The sequence below is a fragment of the Ostrea edulis genome, chromosome 1 (assembly GCF_947568905.1).
Source record: "Ostrea edulis chromosome 1, xbOstEdul1.1, whole genome shotgun sequence".
NCBI lineage: Eukaryota > Metazoa > Mollusca > Bivalvia > Ostreida > Ostreidae > Ostrea > Ostrea edulis.
Genome location: NC_079164.1, coordinates 95,511,266 through 95,532,790, shown reverse-complemented (window position 1 = coordinate 95,532,790; position 21,525 = coordinate 95,511,266). Strand labels below are relative to the sequence as shown.

The 21,525-nt window shown below is 35.2% G+C and overlaps 1 protein-coding gene and 1 long non-coding RNA gene across 2 annotated transcripts; both read left to right on the top strand.

The window, feature by feature from the left end:
• The first annotated feature begins 1,914 nt into the window (after positions 1-1,914).
• Positions 1,915-6,103, top strand: LOC125672696 (transcriptional repressor scratch 2-like). The gene is made up of 2 exons (XM_048908905.2): positions 1,915-2,537; positions 4,232-6,103. Exons 1-2 carry the CDS (start codon positions 2,378-2,380, stop codon positions 4,996-4,998), a joined length of 927 nt encoding a protein of 308 aa, XP_048764862.1. The 5' UTR covers positions 1,915-2,377; the 3' UTR covers positions 4,999-6,103.
• Positions 6,104-14,363: 8,260 nt separating this feature from the next.
• On the top strand, positions 14,364-19,739 carry LOC125672705 (uncharacterized). Its single transcript, XR_007369081.1, has 2 exons — positions 14,364-15,057; positions 19,394-19,739. It is a non-coding gene; the product is annotated as an uncharacterized LOC125672705 (long non-coding RNA).
• Positions 19,740-21,525: the final 1,786 nt, after the last annotated feature.

The following is a 21,525-nucleotide window of genomic DNA, read 5'->3' as shown; positions in this document are numbered from 1 at the left end:
TCATAAAATTCATTTGAAACCTAACGCTGCGATTCCATAATTTTCTCATTCTGGATGGAAATGTTCGAAAGACTTGAACTCTCGATTTCTCTCGGAACAATGGGTTCGGGCATCTGTTTTCGGTTATGTCATTGTATCCTTAAACCGTCACTTTCTCACAACTGTTGCGCTGGCTGATGTAACAAGTTCGCTTTGTCGTCGGTAACTACCATTAAAACTTCTAACATCAAATATAGAAGTTAGTAGGCAAATGGTGGAGATCTATTGAGCATGTGGTAGAAATTTGTCTTCACGCGTGGCAAAGGTGACCCCCAAGAATGCACGCTGCATGCTGGGTGAGGTGTTTTACATCAAAGGTATAAGTGCTCCACCGTTACAATGAGGGCCATAAAAACAAATATTATCATTTTCCTCCGGTACCCGTTTTAGATACAATCTCTCAATGAAAGAATCTAATTTTGGTCCCGGCCTTTGTCGCTAATTTTTGTGTAACAATTTTGGTCGCATAATATCCGAGTTAATTCGGAGTACAGAAACGTCAAGAGGCAGATGGTCCAATCTGGATATAACATGCAGACCATGCAACCGGTGCAGCTTCCAGCTTTTTCTTGTGCAAGACAATCAAATGGTATAAATAGGGCCTAGCATTGTCCAGTGGGCTATTTTCGTAACCCAGCGTAATTATTATGCGGTCCTCAATGCTCGTCCACTCTCTGTTGCCAGTTGAATGACCGATGCTTTTCGTCATCCTTGATGCATTCAGTAAATGTCCTGTTTTGTTCCTTCAAATAATCCTTTGTTGCTTTCAATAAGTTATGCTTCGATTTACGTGCATCTTAAGTGCATCGGTCTCAAATGAGATGTTATGCATTATAATCGCCCACCGTTGGGTCGAGAACTTTGTGCACCTGCGCGAATGCGATTCACGTGTAAAACAAGACAAACCAATCTTGCTTCAGTTTGGAAATAATTTTATCCTTTAAAAAAATGGAATTTCAAAGTTGCTTTTTTTTTTTTTTAATTTGAAACACTTAACATTTGTGGAATTTACTTAAAAATGTGTATCCTTATCCACATACATGTCATACTATTTCAGGTTTCAAAATACAGTGTATGTATTTATTTCCATCTTTATATGATGTCGTTTTTAATTTTGAAATATATTCCACAAGTGAATTTCATGTGGATGAAATAAACTGTTTTAAAAGTACATATTTTTTTATTTTCTTTTTCACTATTCAAAATCCAGTTTTGTATCTTTGATTCGACAAACAAATTCGCCAACAAAAAAAAATCTATTTGTATTGCATTTTCCAACTGCAACAAAGATATACCGCGATAGAAATCGTTAAAGGCAAACAGAACTGGTTACAGGTAGAATGAAAAATTATTGAGTTTCTGTTGACGGGGAGCTTTTACAACAGGTGGTTGTTTATTTAGTAGAACTGAGCCGAAACAAGAATCAATGGTAGCGATATCTAACTTTCAATAGACCTAGTTTATTATTTATAGATACAGGTACGTTTTGTCAGGTGACAGATAGAAAAATCCAAGATATCATATATCTATCGTGAATTAATCATTACTACTTTGTGTTAAAATATGTATGGAATTAAAATCACTCAAGGGTATCGAATTATTCCATTTTGATACAACCACGTATTGCATATACATACAATGAACCACGTGATAAAATAAAAAAAATATATATAAATATTTACAAAGAAAAACTCTTTCATAAATTCGTTTAGCTATTTCAAAATAGTTGGCTATTTCGGCACATTATTCTTTATATGTATATATAAATGATTAACTCAGATAATTTGAACTCACTAAACCTATAAAATCTCTGATCACCCAGCACGCGAACGGGACGCTTCTGCGCATGTCAAGGCAATGCCCTGATGCCACCTAATTAAAATAATGAAATTCCATTCAAAGATCCAGATGACGAAGCTAGAATAACGATTCAATGGAATAATGGTAAATGTTTGTATTTGTCAAAGCGCTACACCACTTTCGTTGCATTGTTCCGACAGAGTTCAATTACAGGCGATTCTCGGCTGCGATTCGTGGAGGCGCGTGCCGCTTGATTGGCGTGCGACTGGGTATATAAGTCCGTTTATGGAAGCGTGCGAACTGACATATCACCAAACGTGTATAAGAAAAAGGGGGGAACCTGAAAAATGTTTAGATAATTTGTACAGCAGCTACCATGACGATAAGAAATAACATCGCGGGTAAAAATTTGCGCAAGAAAAAAAAAACTTTGGAACTTTTATGAACAAGGAAAAACTCGTCCTGAAGATGTAAACTTTGGTGGAAGATATGAAACTTTAAATTGTTTGGTTAAAACTCAAGTGACAGGAGAAAAAAAATGCCCCGGTCGTTTCTAGTCAAAAAAGTGAAAGGTGACGAAGACCGACACCCGAACCAATACAGAATCAGGGACGTGTTCGAGGACTCGGTGGCGAGTTTGAAGGCAGCCACTCCTTTCACCCCAGTTGTGCAGCCTCTCTCTGTCCGCATCAGTAACGGTAATTATACATTTATGATTCAGAGAGAGAGAGAGAGAGAGAGAGAGAGAGAGAGAGAGAGAGAGAGAGGTGTTACGTACTTATTTACTCATTTTTGTGTGACTACATATTTATGGGTTTTTTCTTCTTCCTTATCTATGTTAAGCTACGAAAATGACTGCAAATTATTTCCAATACATTTGATGAATAATTCTAGCTTATATGCAAGCATTGACTAAAGTGAAAATGATTAGCGACAAATTTAAAGCAAAAATAGAAATATTTAGAGTTTTATTGAATATCATTATTGTTGAATCTACCCCTTTTCACGACTACTTTTTCTCTTTTCTGTAAATGACCTCTACTTTTCAGTTTCCTGCAGAATTTTATTCTATCCTTCTTGTAGCGAAAGAAGAATCTTTTCTTTTCTTTTTTCCATCCGTGTTATGTGAACCTTAAAAGGAGCGAAAAATCAATTTTTATAACCCGCATTCTCTTTTGTTTGACAAGAATTTCTCTGAACAAAATGAAAAGACATTAATAAATAATTAAAATTATAAGGTTAGCTGTCAAAATATAAAAAAAAATCTTTCATAGCTGTAACGCTTCACAGATGCATGTCTATTGTAACGCAACGCAACGTGTACGTCAAACTCCTGAGGAAATATTGTTCAACATGGTTCAAATTACCATAGAAAGTCGACCACCTAAACTAGAGAACAATAGCTGTGCAAAATATATTCTTCTGTTGTGAAAGAGTTGAATAATCGAGATTTTAATGAAATTACTAGGGGAAGTGCTGGATGGGAGTTCACCGACACTGGGAAATTGTGATTCTGGTCAATGCTCTCAGGACTTCCACCCTTGCACGGGTGTTTGCATATCGCTATTGAACGCGTGATTTCGTCCATGGAGTCATTAAATTGTTGAATATTGACAGATTGAAAAACTTTCTGCACGTGAAAAATCATTGTTATAAAAAAAAAACGCTTTTTCTGAGCTGAATATACTTTATTTTACCTCTTTATAAAAAAATTAAAAAATAAAGAATTAGCGCAAAGTCTTTCAAAATTTTAGTATTAAAACCGAAAAGGGTAATAATCCAAAAATTTAAATCATCTGACTCAAAAGACGAAAAGCGTCCAATTACCACGTCATAAGGAACTGCTTTCACTTTTGGAAAGAGTATAAATGATACATGAAATCGCTCCTTATCGACGGCGAAGATGCACTTACAAATAACTATGGGAACATCATCTTCTAAATCTGTTGATAATTGATGTTATGATCTGAACATGAGTTATTCGCTGTCAGTCGGTAATGTTCGAAGGATGCAATTGTTGCCTCTCTAATCCAACTTCTCCGCCATAGATTGATCTAATTGAGTTATGAACGTAACATAATTCTCCCATTTTACGACTAGTCGTGTAAAAGAAGTTAGATAAGTTGCAATAGTTAACTTTTCTAATTATTACTGAAACAACCATTAAGGTGGCTTAAGAAGCAAGCAACAGCCAATGTCTTGATCAAATTTTCGTCTTTGTCAAGACTGTCAGAGTTAAGAAGGTTGTCGAAAATAGCTAACACTGATGTAGACACCACAGGGTTTTGATAGCATCCACGTACATATGTAATGTTCTGCTAATAATTCTGGATTTTGTCATTTACTAAATACGTCGTGATGTTAATCAAATTTTCCCCTGGGTTGATTGCAGGTTATATTCAAGATGTCGTTGTTCCAACACTGCCACAGAATTCGGCAACCATTATAGATGATTTTGACTCCAGAGAAAAATACGAAGAAATACGTCGCCAGGAATCACCCTCCCCAGACCCAGTTCCTGATAAAGACTTGGAGGTCGAAATCCGAACATCCCTTCCCAGTTTGCACACCGTGGGATACACGTATGACGCATTTTTTGTTAGTGACGGAAGATCACGCAAAAATACTTTTGGGATTCCGATAAAAGCCCAGAAACAAAGATACACCTGCAACGAATGTGGAAAAGATTACGCTACGTCATCGAATCTTTCACGTCACAAACAAACACATCGAAGCCTCGACAGTCACTCCGCCAAGAAATGTCCACATTGCGAAAAGGTTTACGTGAGCATGCCTGCTTTGTCAATGCATATTCTCACTCATGAACTCAAACACAAGTGCGACATGTGCGGCAAATCGTTTTCTAGACCATGGCTTCTCCAGGGGCACAGGCGTTCCCACACCGGCGAAAAACCGTTCGGATGCGCACACTGTGGCAAGGCTTTCGCCGACAGATCAAATCTTCGAGCCCATATGCAGACTCATTCAGCATTCAAACATTTTAAGTGCAAGAGATGCGATAAATCGTTTGCCCTGAAATCATACCTTAACAAGCATTATGAGTCGGCGTGTATCAAAGATGGTACTGAATCAGAGACAGGGTCTGTAATGTCGGAACTGTCCGTTCTATCGGAGGTCTCTTGTTATTCTGAGTGTTAGAACTGCACATTTTGCACAATTATTACCAATATTTAATTTGTTGTGCCAATTTCTAAATATTAGATCTCCCTAAACACTAGTAATGGCTTGTGTATAACATCCTATTAGCACTTTCCTGGTGGTCTTAAAAAGATTTTCATATCAACAAAGACCAATTTCCTATTTTCGTAGAACATTTTTACCCACGGTATTTTACACTTGTTCACTTTTAATATTATCACCAATGTGTCTTCGTACTTCAAATATGTTGTTTATTTAAACATTGTAGAGTGAAACAACTTAATATAATTCTAGATATGCACAACATGTTATTCCAATGCACGATAATCTAGCACAAAATCGTCGTCATCTATTTTTGTACATATACTTTGCACGCTGTAGAGGTGTTCGAACAACATTTGTTGTTGTCTGTAAACATTTTGTTGTTTTCGCTTCGCTTTGGTTTCAAAGCAGTCATGAGTTATCTAGTCCACCGAACTCTAGTCAGTCAAGCGGAACATACATTTCTGCCTTGGCCCGAGGTGTTGGGACGATATACATGCACGAACACCAGAGTCTGTAGAATAACAGCAGACAATGGAGAGGAAGTTTGTGATTTTCTGTTTGTGTAATTCGTGTTTTAAATCAGAATTATTGTTAATGAGATTTTAAGTTTCTAATTGTATTTGTATTTTAAGCTCTCATTATGGTTGTGACTTTGTAGATACTTTTACCTTGTACATGTGCACGTGGTCGTCTGCTTTGGTAGTTTACAGATGTATGACGGTACGATTAGAATCGGAAACATTGTGCTATATTTTATCATATTTTTCTTGCAGTTCAAAATTTGTCGTGTATCAATCACTTATGATATCTTAGTACTTTTATTACACCATCGTCCAGATCTACTTTTTTAGTAATGGTTATTTCACTTTGTATATTCATCTCACCATTGTCCAGATACGTCACTTGTAATTGTTATCTCACGTGACGTGACGTAATGTCTTTCCTTAAATTACGTCACAACATTTGTTCTTTGTCATGGAATATGTGCAATAGCCGCTAACAGTATTATCTTTGTCTTTTGAATGTTGCTGTTAAAATAAACAAATTTAAAGAAGAAAAATATTATGTTGTATTTAGATGTGTTTTATATATATATATATATATATATATATATATATATATATATATATATATACAATATACATGTATACACTGTACTACTATTTGTGTGGCTTTCATATACAGCATTTGACGGTGAGGGATATATTTTTAGATGACTCTCATTTTCCTCGAAATTCATGAAACTACTACAACATAGGTAGCATGTTATATTAATACACATTTATCCAAAATAAACGCGTTCTCTCTAAAGAGTTAATGCGTTTTGACACAGTATTTTTTGATAATTTATTCATGAGAGCGATATTGTTTATTATTTGAGATCATTCAGCAGATTGAGTGTGTTATTACCGTATTGCTTTTGATATGTTCGCGATATTGTTTTGATGAGCTCATCAATAAAACGTTTTAGAACTACTTTATTTAAGCAAAACGTGATCATGATGTAATTTTCGGTCAATTAAGACCACATTGTTAGCATTACAAACTAATCAAGTTAACTATGTCAGCATTCCTAAAGCTGTCCGATAAAGGAAATATAAAATTAATAAGCTACCTCATCACCATGGTTTTTTAAAATGTTATTTTATCAAAAAACGTTTATGATAAAGAATAAGGGAATTACGTTATACAATAAGTACTTTTACTCGGACTATTCAAGATATTTTATAAACTTAATCTGAATCCATTTAAGCTGATTCTTGTACGAAACATTACCCGCCGTATCGATCTAAATCTGTTTTTGGTTGGTTCAGTCCTATCCAGCCATTGTATGCACATCGATCTCTCAGTTAAATATCATCTCACCGTTAAAAATTGAAAATTCGATTTTCTAGTAGGTACCTGTGGAGCTAAACACATCAATTTTAAAATTTCCAATATTGCGCGAGGTTTGCTTTCACCGCACTAGATACATGTCGATAAGCTTAACAATGATCAACTGTTGCTTTCCCCCGCTCGATGGGAGACATTAATGGAAGAATAAATGCAGCTTATTCAATATCTTCCCAAAGCGTTGAAGTTCTAAATAAACTAACATCGATTTTTGGGACTTTCTAAGAATGCTTTTCAAAGTCGTTTTATTATATTTTGGTTACTGAATGATGTTACTTGCTATTGCCAAACCAGATATAAACTTCGCAATGAGTTCAATACCAATATGTTAGCAAAGCTCTGTAATGCTATGAGATACCTGTTAGAAAATAGACTGGAGACCTGTTTTTAATCTCGATCGAAACCATTTTTTCATCACGATGTGCTCGATATAGACGACAGCAAAATTATACTCCATAATCACTATACTAGTTCCAAATCAAATCACGTATAACACAGGTATACCAATAGCAAAGAAAGAATGATCCAAGTTTTAAAATGTAAGTGAAAATCATGCATTAATGCTTGTCGTAATACCCTCACGGTGAATAGATCTACATGTGTGTGTGTGTGTGTGTGTGTGTGGCTTAAAAGATTTCCTTTATTTCCTAGAAACATTTGATTCTGTGTACATGTATCATTCGTGACCGGGTTGGGAGATTGTCGGGGGTTCGAATCTCTCTTGTAACGGAGTCACGTCAAACCTAAGATGTAAAATAAGAAGTGATTGCATGCTCATTTTTCGAATATTCGGTATATACAGGTAGAAATGAGAGCCTCAGAACTTTTGGATGAGATTCTACAGACCTTTTACTTAAGGTCCTGTGCCACGGCAGGTGTTGGCACAATAGGGGACCCACGCTGCTACGGACCTAAATTTGTAGCACTTCACCCACGACTGGTGGTGTCTGAAAATGAGTAAAATAATTCTCCAATTGTCGTCCAAAAAAGAAAACAAACATCTTTAAAAATATTTATTAATAAGATCCATAATACGGATCTATTTTGCTCAGCAAAGTTTCGTCTCAAAACACTTTCCAGTTTACACAGAGAAAATGAAGACATTTAGTATTATACCCGCATGGGAAATCACCAACTCTTGTCTCCAATGACACTATCTCGTATCACGCAGAGGCTAAGTATATCTTCTGTTTCATAATTTAAACTGATGAATGCAACAATGTATATTTTGGATGTTCTTTGTAAAATTTTATGTATTTTCTGAATCCAATATTCTTCTTAGTCTCAAGTCAGAGTGCTGTCGTATATATGGCTTTTTGAGACGAAATTTTCTGCTAGCAGATGCTTTTATTCAAAGTATCATGCAGGTAGCTTGGAATGTGATTCCATCTATTAATTCTTCCATCTTTGATAACAACCCTAGGCATAAAATATTATTTCAAAAGAATCGAAATACAATGTACATGTATTATTCTTTCCTTTTTTACATGCTAGGTCTATTGACGCCATGGCGATATGGAAAATTTCCATTGAAGCACAAGATACAACATGTTAATCACTTTCAAAACGTGGGCTCGTCGTCTCGGATGTAAACACCGTATTGATATATCGTTATGGAACAACAAATTACCTTGCTGCTTCAACAGGTTATACTCTGAAACCGCTCTTCAAATCTATGAAATTTGAATGAAGCCTGATCAATACCGTTATCCTTGCCATCGACCTCTGAATAAATAAAATGAAAAACAGTTGCAGTTGCTTGATTACAATAACGGTATGACGTGCAAATCTATGAAATAATGTTTTTTGTTTCTTTATGAGAATTTAATTTGTCTGGAAAGACCATACCTATCGTTCTGTGATAATTGAAACCGTAATTCACAACCAGTGAAATCCCAAACCTGGAACAATTAGCAACTTATCTCAGGTTCAATTAAAATTTTGTCCAAAATTTGTAGGGCGTCTTTCAACTTCTTTTCGAGAATACAGAGCCAGTTTCAACCAAACCCGGCACAAAGCATTCTTGGGCGACGAGAGTTTACGTCTTTTCAAATGACAGATACCGCCCCTTTCCAAAGGGAGGCAATAAAGACATTATGAAAATAAAAGAAAGAAAAAAACCCTCAGAATTTACACGAAATCTTATACAATGAATTCATATTAAATCAAAGTTTGAACAAACCATGATACTCAGGGCCAAATTGCAAAGTCTACATCGGAATATTATATATATATATATATATATATATATATATATATATATATATATATATATACACAGTTAGATAGAAGCACGAAGACGTTCAGGAAAGCTTTATATTTAGTAACATCGAGACAGAAGTAAAAAGTAAAGATAACTAATAGTGGTCGATCTAATAAATCCCATTAAGAATACAGAATTAAGAGACAAGCACGGACTCCTGGATATACCAGAGGTGCGATCAGGTGCCTAGGAGGAGTACGCATCCTCTGTAAACCAGTTAAACACGCCATGGGCCCTTTATCTTGATCAGATAAACAGAACAATGTGTAGTCAAAACCAGTATCTAAAGAATGGCCTTGCAATTGGAATGAAACACGCCAGGCAGCATTTCGCCCTAATGAAAGGTTGTACAGGGTATTTGCAAATGAGATTATTATAAAGACCATAGAATTTGTGAAATGCTTGAATACAAACAAACCTGTTGAAATCCCTGTGACATCAACTTATTTAGCAGTAGCTTGCCTAGATATAAAATTGATCAAACGCAGAACATGCTCTCGCGTATCGAATCAACACCATATGCAGGTGATTATATAATATTGCTACATACATATGCAGATTTGACAATAAAGAAACAAGCCATCCCAATACGCCAGTTTGAGATACGAACTCTTCTGTATAGGAGGTGCATTCAGTGGAACTTTGAATGCCTAAGTTGGACAGAGTGGATATACAGCCAACGAGGAAGACGATGAAATGTATTAAAAGCCGCTTCTCTTTAAATGTGTAAATGTGGGAAATACTAAATACTATCGAAAGAAATGTTTTACCGAAGTGGAAACATACAAACAATGTCATATTTGCAAGAAATATCTTGGATATGGTACTTATGACCAGCAAAATAACGTGATAGGATAAGAATTCTATGTATTTAATTACTTCCTAAATACTTATCACTTACTTAGTTTGTGTATCAATCGAATTCGGGTTATTAAACAGCGTATGAGAAACTTACTGAGTACATTCACTTACGCTGTGATGAATATCTGTCCCACTCCCGCGTGTAAACAAATTCTTTCGCGCCTTACTATGTACGAGAGTTCTACAAAGGGAAATAATTCGGACGTATCTCGAAACCGGCGTATTGTCATAAAGAATGCAGTGTAAAATTACGTTTATTATATGTACGACTTTTGGTTTAAGGACGACGTCACAATGATTTAAAATTTACTTTGGTTTACATTGAAAATTTTCTCCAAAAGCAATACAAGGTTAAATAGACCCCAAACCGTTGAATCAAGTTTATCTAAAACTTTACATAACCTCTCCGGCGAGTGTTTTGTCCATGGGCCTCTTGGTATTGTATAACCCCTCCTCATGCGAGTGATTTTGTCCATGCGATTCTTGGTTTTGTATAACCTACAAGCAAGTGATTTTGTCCATGGAATTCTTGGTTTTGTATAACCCCTCATGCGAGTGATTTTGTCCATGGAATTATTAGTTTTGTATAACCCCTCAAGCGAGTGATTTTGCCCATGGGATTCTTGGTTTTGTATAGCCCCTCAGGCAAGTGATTTTGTCCATGGAATTCTTGGTTTTGTATAACCCCTCATGTGAGTGATTTTGCCCATGGGATTCTTGGTTTTGTATAGCCCCTCAGGCGAGTGATTTTGCCCATGAGATTCTTGGTTTTGTATCGGAATCCCATCATTCTATTTCCTGGCGAGCAGCCAAGTGTTGGTACGGAAATTGTCAGGTAGCGGTAGACAGGGTGTAAATCAACCCGTACAGATCAATCACCGATAGATTTTCCATTCAGAGTCATGCAGCTAGAATATCTACCTTTCCCCCGGATGCGATTTATTAGGCAAAAGACATTACATCTCTCCTATAACGAGCATTTAGCGCCATTCCTCTTTGACTAGCCACAGGTTGATGTTGGATTCTGGGATCGATTTAGCTTTCGTTCTGGCAATCATGTTTATTCAATTGTCACTGGGCTCTCGCATAAGCAATTTTTATATAGTCATTAAAGAAAAACCTTGCAATTTGGAGTGTAAAATTTATCCTTTTAGCTTCCTGAAAAGGACAAGACACGAGAAGAAATACTTTTCATCTTAATTAGAGTTTATAACCTAAATTGAGTAAATTGGTGTGGGAAAGATCCATAGAGTGTCTTTGGAGGATGTGTAAAAACAGGTTGTCTTTTTAGGATTATGTAACAAAAACAAAGCTATACGTATTTACTCGTATACGTTTACAACATGCAAGAGAAATATTTTGCTTAATTCGTCATTGATTCTTTAATAGAGAGATGCAAGATTTCTTTTTCTTTTTTGGAGTGGAGATGTGGGAACTCTCCTAATAAAATGAATCACATGTATTACATGTAGTATAAACCAAAAGCTCTAAAGGAATTCGTACCAAAATGTGTTTTAAAATTTCGATTTATTACACAATGTACATTTAATTTCTTGGAATTTTTTGTAGATATGAGGATAGGTCAATTAAAAATTGATAAACTGCACCAATAAATATTTTGAAAATGCCAACACTTTTTATCAAAGTAAATTGATTCCAATACGCTGTAGAACATGGAAATGGAAAATCTAAGGTCAACTGCATTAAGATTCAGTTGTTATAGGTACCTTATTAAGGCATGCTACTGTATTAGTGGCGATGTTATGATGGTGCCACCCAGAGGATTTTGAGTTGTCACATATGGTCGTGGATTGACAAGTTCTTGAGAGTAAAAAAACCCACTTGAGAAGACAGGTGAGAAAATTTGATCACCCTATAACACCAACACATTTTAAAAAACTAAGTTTACTTTATGTTTATGAAGAATATATGCACGTTTTTCTGCTGAGTTATTCACTATAAAATGTCGGTGATCCTAAGATATGACGCCATAAACTTAGATTTTGTTTACTTTTTATGAAAGAGTGCACACTTTGTACCAGTTTCCTTTCCACAAACGTAATAGGCTTTGTAGTGCATGTGTATCAGTCTAAAAAAAAAAAAAACCCGCGAATTTTTACATTTTAGGGGCCTCATCAAATATAAATATAGCTGCAGAATTGTAGCTCTCTTAATAATTTTTTGATATTAAATTTATGAGACAGTAACACAAGAATACAACGATATCAGGCCTCAACCGTGCGCAGCTTTTTGTGCACCGTAAATCGAAGGTTTTTATAGGGGGTGGATCTGTACTTCTCTGTCCGTCACAATATTTTTTTCCAGAGAGCTACAGTTCTGCAGCTAATATAAATACAGCCATTTAGGATATCTTAGTTTTTCGACTTTCAATCAATCTATCTTTATCTCTATTTCTCTCTCTCTCCACTCTATCTATCTATCTATCTATCTATCTGTCTGTCTATATATCTATCCACACTGTATTTCTCTCTATCCATCTTTCTTTCTTTCTTTATAAAGCACCAATATAACCAAAATGAGGAATCCGTCCCTTTTTCAGGACAAATGAAAATGTTTTACTGAAAAAAACAAACAAAACCTCAAAATCAAATGAAGGGCCGGGTAAAACTGGATACACCAGTGGTGAGATCAAATGCCCAGGAGGAGTGAGCATCCCCTGTTGACCGGTCACATCCGGCGTGAGCCGGATATGATAGGTGGTATGTTAAATTATATTTACCACTAAATTAGATTTGGATTAATTACTGTTTGGAATATACAATAATTACGTGAAAGAATCCGGAACAATTCAATAATGATATACCTGGTAATTTGAAAACTCAAGGCGGAAACGAAGGGAAAGAAAGATATACAGGCGGATCAAGATGGTGCAGTGGAAATATACTAATACAAAACAACACTAGTCCAACTATACCCGATACTTATATTCACACGCGGAAAGACGGCAAAAAACCGGAAACCAAAGCGTTATCCGAGTAGATTGAAAAAAAAGTGTCTTCGTGGTTGTAAATGACAAGCATTCATTCAGGTGACCTAAAATGTTCTATACGGTTTGTGAAAAACTGTTTATAGTGTTCTTGATAATATTTTTAATGTGATGGAGTCTAATACCAACATATTAACCTTCAGCAATGGTCAACAAAGGAAGTAATATACCATTGTTCATGTCTTATTGGACATCATTTGTGAAGTTGCATGAACTTTTCAAATGAAAAACGATATTGAGATTGTAAGCATCAGGGTATGAAACCTAAACGTTATTTTCTCGACCATATTGTGTTCCCTGTTGAATTTGAACGTTAAGCTCCAGATCAAATACAAGGGTGACTCTGAATTCTAAGGTTAAAGGTCAAAACTACACAATTATTTAATTCATATCCATTAGGCAAATATATCATTTCAGCTCTAGCGATAAGACTTATAATGAAACATTCGTATGTTTCGAGATTTTACAACAAAATTATAATTTACATGATAGATACATTAGTCATGATAGTTTGGAAGCAAAAATTAATCGATGTTAAGTTATATGAGCTTTTCAAATGAAGAATGATAGTGTTAATCGTTAGTATGTATCTACCTTTGAGTTAGGCTTTAAAGCACATAGTAATTCGTAGATGTAGAAACTCAATCTCCCATACATGCACCCAACTAGACAGTGATTCCTTATTAAAATATTTCTCATGCACGCCAAAATCAAAATATCAAGTATAGGTACATATATGACAGTGCATTTCATTTTCCCTAGTCAAGCGGATCAGAAATTCTTACAAACCCATGGCATATAAAGAACGATAACTCTAGGTGTTTGATAGCTCAGAGCAATGATGGGGGTAAAATAGAAATATAAAGAAAGTTTAAACTGTAATACAATTTGATAACAAACAAAAAATAAATAAAAAAACAACCCGGTCGTGCTATTTCTTCTGATGAATTGGAATTCAATAGATATTTCAAAGTGAATTTATATTCTATAGCCATCGTTTGAGACTAAAAAGGATATAGATGATGAAATTATACATGTGAAATGAAGCGATGGTCCATTTGACGCCTTCTGCATGGCATGAACACCTCGTTTAGTGGTAGCTTGTCGCAACTTTGATAGTCTTTTTTCAGTGTTGGACAATTTCGGTTATTCTGAACATACCCGCACATTGTATTGTTTGTAAGAGTTATTGTTCATTATACATGTTCTTCTAATCGCAGAAATGTGTCTCCCTGTGGGAAGGGGGAAGGCCAGATCTAGAAATCCCAACTTTGTCCCTAGAGAGTAGCTGATGATACTTTTAAAACCCTACTATCAAAATGTCCGATTGTTGTTTTGAAAAAAAAGAAAAAGATTTTTCATAGTAATTCATAAAGGAACATGAATCTTAAAGGCTGGAATAGGAGTTTAAAGAGACACTACAGCTCATTTTGCGCAAAAATCATGAAATGACAATTTTCCCAGCGCTTTCTCAATTTTTGTTGCATTGTTGAAAGTATGAACTTTACGAAAATAACACTTATCTAAAGTTAAAAATTATCGTTTTAACGTAAAAATTAATACTTTTTGATGGCCTATACAAAAAATATCGAGTCTCCTCCTTTTAGTCTTCAGACGCATGCGCATAGACAGTAAACAGTGCAGCATGTCGTCCAGTGAGAGAAAGTGTAGTTGATAGATCTAGCATTTTGACAGATTCTGTGAGAAAAGAGGTAAAAATAGAATGAGATAAAACTCATGCGTGAAATAAAATTTACCTAGGGATCAGTATGACCGTTGGAAAACAGAGAGCTCGGAGAAACGCATGTAACTCAGTGGCGGATCTAGGATTTCCGAAGAGGGGTGTGAAAGTCAAAGATTAGCCAAAGTAATCGGCCATTCGGGTGCAAAATTTTGATTTTCATTCACAATCTGTGGCGTAAAAAGGGAGGGGGATACTGGCCCCCTAAATCTGCCATTGAGACTAGCTGCGAAGACACTACGTTTAAAAGTAAGTACGTGCCATTTTTAATCTGAACACGACACGTGTTAGTTGCAAAAACATCGGTCAATGAGAACATGGAAGGGTTTCTGTTGAAATAATTATTTATAATTTAATAGTTATTATAAGGAGCAGGGAATAATCTTATGTACTTGAAAGGTGAGTGTGGACCCCCTTGAAGGGGGATTTAGATAATTTCCTACACAACACCTTTGCTGTCATTCAAAACGATTTCTGGTCGTTTCGGCCTTTTTTCAGTTCGGCCCCAAGTTTTTTCGGCCGTTAGTAGTTTCGGCCTAATGTCGTTTCGGCCCTAGTCGTTTCGGCCAAACTTTTAAATACCTTTGTAATACCAATAAATTAAGTCTTTTTTCTCATCTTACTTACTATATCAAAATTGATATTTCTGTAAAGGATATAAGCCAAAAACTGTCCATTCTGTGAGAGAAAGAACTGGTTGAGGCCCGTAGGGCCGAGATCAGTTCTTTCTCTCACAAAATGGACAGTTTGAGGTTTATATCCTACTTAAAACATTACATCTTTTGTTCTAAGAATGGACAGGCTCAGGTAAACCCATTGACAATGATAATTATGAATAAAGCTATTTTTTTTTAATGATCTGACAATATAACCAGTCTTGCGTAGAAGTCTGTTTCTTTTGTTCACTTATTGGAACCAAATTTTGATCTGAAAAGCATTGTGTTTTCGAATATTTGGATGAGGAAATAATTAACGCCAGCCAAAAGAACCCAATGGGCCCATCTCGTGAAATGAAATTATTCATGAAAGCGAAAATAATAATTCAGAATTATGATATGCTAATAAAGAAAACACACCAAAAAAAAAGCATTGTGAAGAAGTTTCGGAATGTGCCTCTGAATCCAGTGAAATTCAAATATGGAAAGACGTCTTTCAAATTTAAGTTTTAATGCGATATCATAATGGCCAATGGAATTTAAAAAATTGTGAATCTTAAAGTTGAAGCAGAGAATTCTACTAAGGGGAAATATCGTTTTAAGTGTTTCGGTGATTTTTCTGATATCTGTTTTGATTCTTACTTGTAAGGAATTTAAAATTGAATTTGTATCTCCTTGACAAACGTATTGTCTTTCTCTTATTTTCAGTCTACCTGTAGACGTCTAATAAGTTATTGGGTTTATCTGACACTGTCCAAATAAGTTGACAAGTACTGTCCATTATTTTTAAGAACGGACAGTATTTATCCATTCTTAAAAATAAAGGACAGCAATTGTCACCTTATTGGACACCTACAGGTAACCTTTTCACTACAAGTGGACTTTCTTGTATATAAAAGTCTAAAAAGACAAAGGATAGCATAACAAAAATGTTTTAATTGTTGTGTAAACTGTTATATATGTCTATGGTGTAAACAAGGAAGTCCGCACCATCAAAGAAAATGATATGCCATTTACAGATTACATAAGCTTGTATTTTAAAAGCAAAAATGTCAAAACACATTATGATGCTGATTAAATTATAAACCGGTACCATCTGATGCAGTGAAAATATGAAAATAAGCCTTCAAAATATATATCCGGCTTTGGGAGACGTGCAGTGCGACGATCTAACATCGAAAGATGACAATATTCATTGGAGTTTGAGATTAAGATTGTGTTTTTAAGCCTAATCAACATGTATTTTTGCACAATATTTATGAATTGTCAGTATACATTAGGTCTATATATCCGGCTGCCCCCCCCCTTAAATTCCGCCACTGATCTCACGGTGGGTATCAGGGATTAACTTTTTAGACAAGGCAGTCTTCTTGTGTATTCGAAATACACATACACCGTGCCACGCCGTGTCCACGGACCATTTTACACCGTGTGTTGGGAAATACTCGTGGTCTCTACTGTAGATTTTATTATCAACATTATTGTATTCACCCGTAAAATTACTAACTGAACCTAACATACACTAACTACGCAAATAACATATCAGTTTACAGGTACAGTACCTGGCCATGAGTCATGATTGTTTATTTTTTCACTAAATATATTTCATTGAAAAAATGCCTTTTTGAATAAGCTTAGTGTAGTATCATTTAAATTGTAGCTAATTTATATAGATATACTAACAAAAAATACACAGTTGTTTGTAGTTTCTTCACATGATTTCAAAGTGATTTTTAATATCTATAGGTTTTGCGGTGAAATCACATGTCAAATGCTAAATTGAAATTTTACGGCACAAATTTGTTAAGAAATCATTATATTTCGGTGTTAAAAAATTTGCCTTGATGATTTCAAAAACTATTCTCAATTATCATGGTATCACAATTTCCTAAGCATCATGGAAAAGAAAATTTGAACAATTTTGCATATATTTCATAATCTTTTCTAACACTAGGCAATTAATTTCTCATCATACAAAATTTCCTCCTCGTTAAAGTCTCAAAAGCTTACACTCGAACAGCTTCCATTCAACAAACAACAATAGCATAAATTCGATACACATCTATATTAACAAAAACAACATCACATTGTCGGTATTTTGTCGCTTACGAAACTTGGGCCGAAACGACTAGGTATCTGAGGCCGAAACGACAAGAGGCCGAAAAAACTTTAGGCCGAACTGTAAAAAGGCCGAAACAACTTGCACCCATTCAAAACCACGTGGTGTAAATAAGCATTCAAAAGTCCGAGTCAGCATGAAGAAACCTTTGAATTCCGGACGATCTTCAACGCGCAGTTGAGAGTAAATTGATGCATCCCAAATGTCCAAAATTGTCAGTATCGATGTGAATTTTATCATTTTATCAATATATGGTTTAAAAAACACTTCATTAAAATGTGGAAAATGAGCTGTAGTGCCATGCCAATGAAGAATATGGTGGTAGATTTGATTTTTTTCTTCTTGTAAGTGTGCATTTCTGGACAAAAAATAAATTTACTGTAAAATTTTGCTAAGCTGTATTTTTCAATGCAATGTGTGAAGCAGGGCATCTATTTTCATTTTGACAGCCAGTGGGCGTGAATTAGTATACAGTTATTGACTGCGTCCGAGGACAACAGCTGTTTTGTTTGACCCGAAAATGGATCTGTTGCCCGAAGCCGTAGGCTGAGGGCAACAGATCCATCTGAGGGTCAAGAGCTTGAAGTTTTTTTCTCGACATATTGTTGATCACTCCATCTCCATGTTGTGAAAGGATTGTCCAAAGCCTGTCATATATCTTTCTTCCTTAGTTTTGAGTCCCAGAATGAGGTGGTGTGAATGGCTCCATTTCCCACCATAATTATCTTTGACATTCTTCTTTGTTACTCGGTGTCTTGAAGAATGGAATTTTTCTTCACCATCATTATTGCATACAAAAGACCGTAGCACATATTCTCTAAATGATTACTGAATACCAGTAGGGAGTACTACAAATCATAATTGATGCTGAGGTGTGAAGTTTAACCAACCTCTCACCTGATAACATGGATGATAAGAGAATGGTCTATTACTTTATATAATTTTACTCTAGGGCCAAGATAAGGATAATTGATTTGTTTGTATTATTTTTATCAATGTTATTTCACAGACAAATCCCTTGTTTAGCTGAGTAACACACGTTCTATACTTCATCTTTTATCAGCATATTGGAATTTATTTTTAATTTGGCTGCAGCAATAAGCACCGCCCAACACCAAATGTGCTTACCAAGGATTTTCAAGTAGGTCAAGCTCACAAAGTTCACAAACTGTTGATGGAGTACTATGAGGAATTAAAGTGAGAAAGAACTACAGACGTTATCTCGGGGTTCCCGCCTATATTTTCAACTTGAACATTTTCAAAAGCTTGGCGATTTTGCTAATGGTTGTTTTTAAAAATGCAAAGTAGGATTCATTAGTAATTGATTATTAACTTTAATGCCAGTGTTGATTAATTAAATGTTATGAATTAAAACTCCTTTTGATTAGGGGGTAGAAAAATCTGTAAACGTCATTATGTTAAAACTGATATAAATAAATAGCTATTTAATTTCTCAAATTACTTTATAATGTGAGTAAAAAGATGATTAATCTTTATGTTTTCGAAATAACCTGAAAAAAAAAATAAATGTTAAACCTCATGCTAGGATAAATTGCTAATTTTGCACTATCAAATCGCGTAACACCATAGTGAAGAGCTTCACTTCAATAGAAAATATATGACCTGATCCCACCTCTGGTATATCCAGGGGTCCGTGTTTGCCCAACTCTCTGTTTTGTATTGCTTATAGGAGTTATGAGATTGATCACTGTTCGTTATCTTCGCCTTTCATATGGCAAACAATTCGTCTGCATTACAGCTTTCAATCTACAGATCTCATTTTATTAACTTTTATGACATTTCATTTAAGCCCAATGAAAGACCAGAGGAACTTTTCCAGAGACTCACAGCCTTTATGGAGGAAAACCTTCTTAAGAAAAATGGTAGCATCATACATCACGGTAAAACAGGTGATGATGATGATGATGATGCGGTAACTCCATCCTTAGAGAATTTCATAGTATTGACATGACTACGTCTGGTGCATAGTGAGTTACCCCGGCGACGGAACAGAGCTGCGCAATTGTACCTTGGCTTCTACATGAAATACTGTAGATTCCTTATTGTACACGAGTATTTAATGAAAGGCGAAGATAACGAACATTTATTAAAGGACATATCTCATGTTTTCAAAGTATACAATATTACATGCATTTTGTCTTCTTTATGCTTATAGTAATTAATTCTAATAGTTCGTTCGCCGAAATTTTGCGATAATTAACCACAATACAGACTTAAATCTAAGCCCCGATTTCAAAAAGTCAAGTTAATTAGGTAGGTAGTCACGTGGTACAGTGACGTCACATGCGCCCTTCGGATTGTGAAAGTACTGCGAGATATTATTAAAAACTCAACTTTTAGGGGCCTAGTTAATTTACCATGGGCAACATTTAAATCGATGTTGATAAATTGTCCGAGTTTTATATGTGTTCGCCACCAGTGCACACATATAACGATGTAAATACCCAAATATAGCGAGTAAAGCGTGTATGAAATCGGCAAAATTGTGAGTAAATAATGTTTATATGGGTCGTTGTCTACAAACTGTTTGGGGATGTTATTCCTTTATACATATGTAATTGGCGCTGTTTTTATAAAATAAACAGTGCAATAATTATTTATATTTGGATTAGACAAATTATGATACGTTAAATTGTTGACAACTAGGCCCTATGCCAAGCTATTGTCACGCGTGCATTTCGGAAAGAAAGAAAAAGATAACACACACACAAATCAATAAAAATATTCAAATTTAAAGTGGTAATCACATTATTTTATTTTGATAAAGCAATCTTATTACTATTTTTGAATTGTGATCTGCACGTCTTTAGGAAGTACGAAGTTGGAGTACCGGGTTATAGCCTACTGACGCACTCAAGATGCTACGAGTTCAATAAAGAAATAATTTCATAATTCAATTTAAAGTTAGAAAATACAATATTCTATTATTTGTATAATTAAAAGTTCAATTATTTTGTATCTTTATTTGTTGTTGTTGTAAATCTACCAGTTGGTAGAAGTTACATTGTATCGTCGATATATGTTGTTACAAGGTGAAGGTCAGTTGATCCGAGTGTGTATTGAATTTGAAGTGCAAAACAGAATGTATGCTATAGGCCTACCAGTGCTTATAGCTTCGATATATTCATTTTCTCGCAGTTTATCAGGGTCTCTGTCCAAGCGATGTTTGAAAAGGTGACTGGGTGTGTTTTTTAAGGTAAAGTTCTTGCTCCAACAAAAAAGTTATCCACGTCTTTTTTCTCGTACCTTCCTTCGAAAAATTGAAAAATACTCAGTCTAAATCCTTTCTACCGACAACTAGTACACCCGAGCACGGCACAAAACATCTTAATGCATTATTATTTACAAGCCGTTAACGTGACAGTTGGTTTTTTGTCGATTAAATCTAATCTGTTTATGATATGGCTAATAGATGTTTTCAAACCCGAGGGCGCATATGACGTCACACAAAATGGCGCGTAAACTAGCGAAAGAAAATATGCATATCGCAAGATTTGAATTTCATCGCTTTCAAACTCGAAAACTACGCAAAATATTTCATTTAAAACACATTTAAAGTAGTTTTAGGCATAAAAAGAGTTAATTTTGCTGAAAAAATGAAAAAGTTCAGAAACATGCGTTGTGTCCTTTAACAAATACTTAGTATGGCAAAATGACTCGTATACGTCAAATCGCGTGAACATGAATTCACGTGTCGTCTGTTCTTTAAGAGTTCTTACATGTATTTTTGCAACAGAAATTTAAAAGCGAATAATTTTATTTCGCGAGTGATGCCTCTTGCGAAATTATGCGATAATAAATTTCTCGCATATATTTAGGAATCTACAATATCTCAAGCATTACCCTCGCCCTTAGATGAAATACGTTCCAGTGAGGAAGTGAAAGCTTTGAGATCCACAGCTACATCATTCACACCTTGCC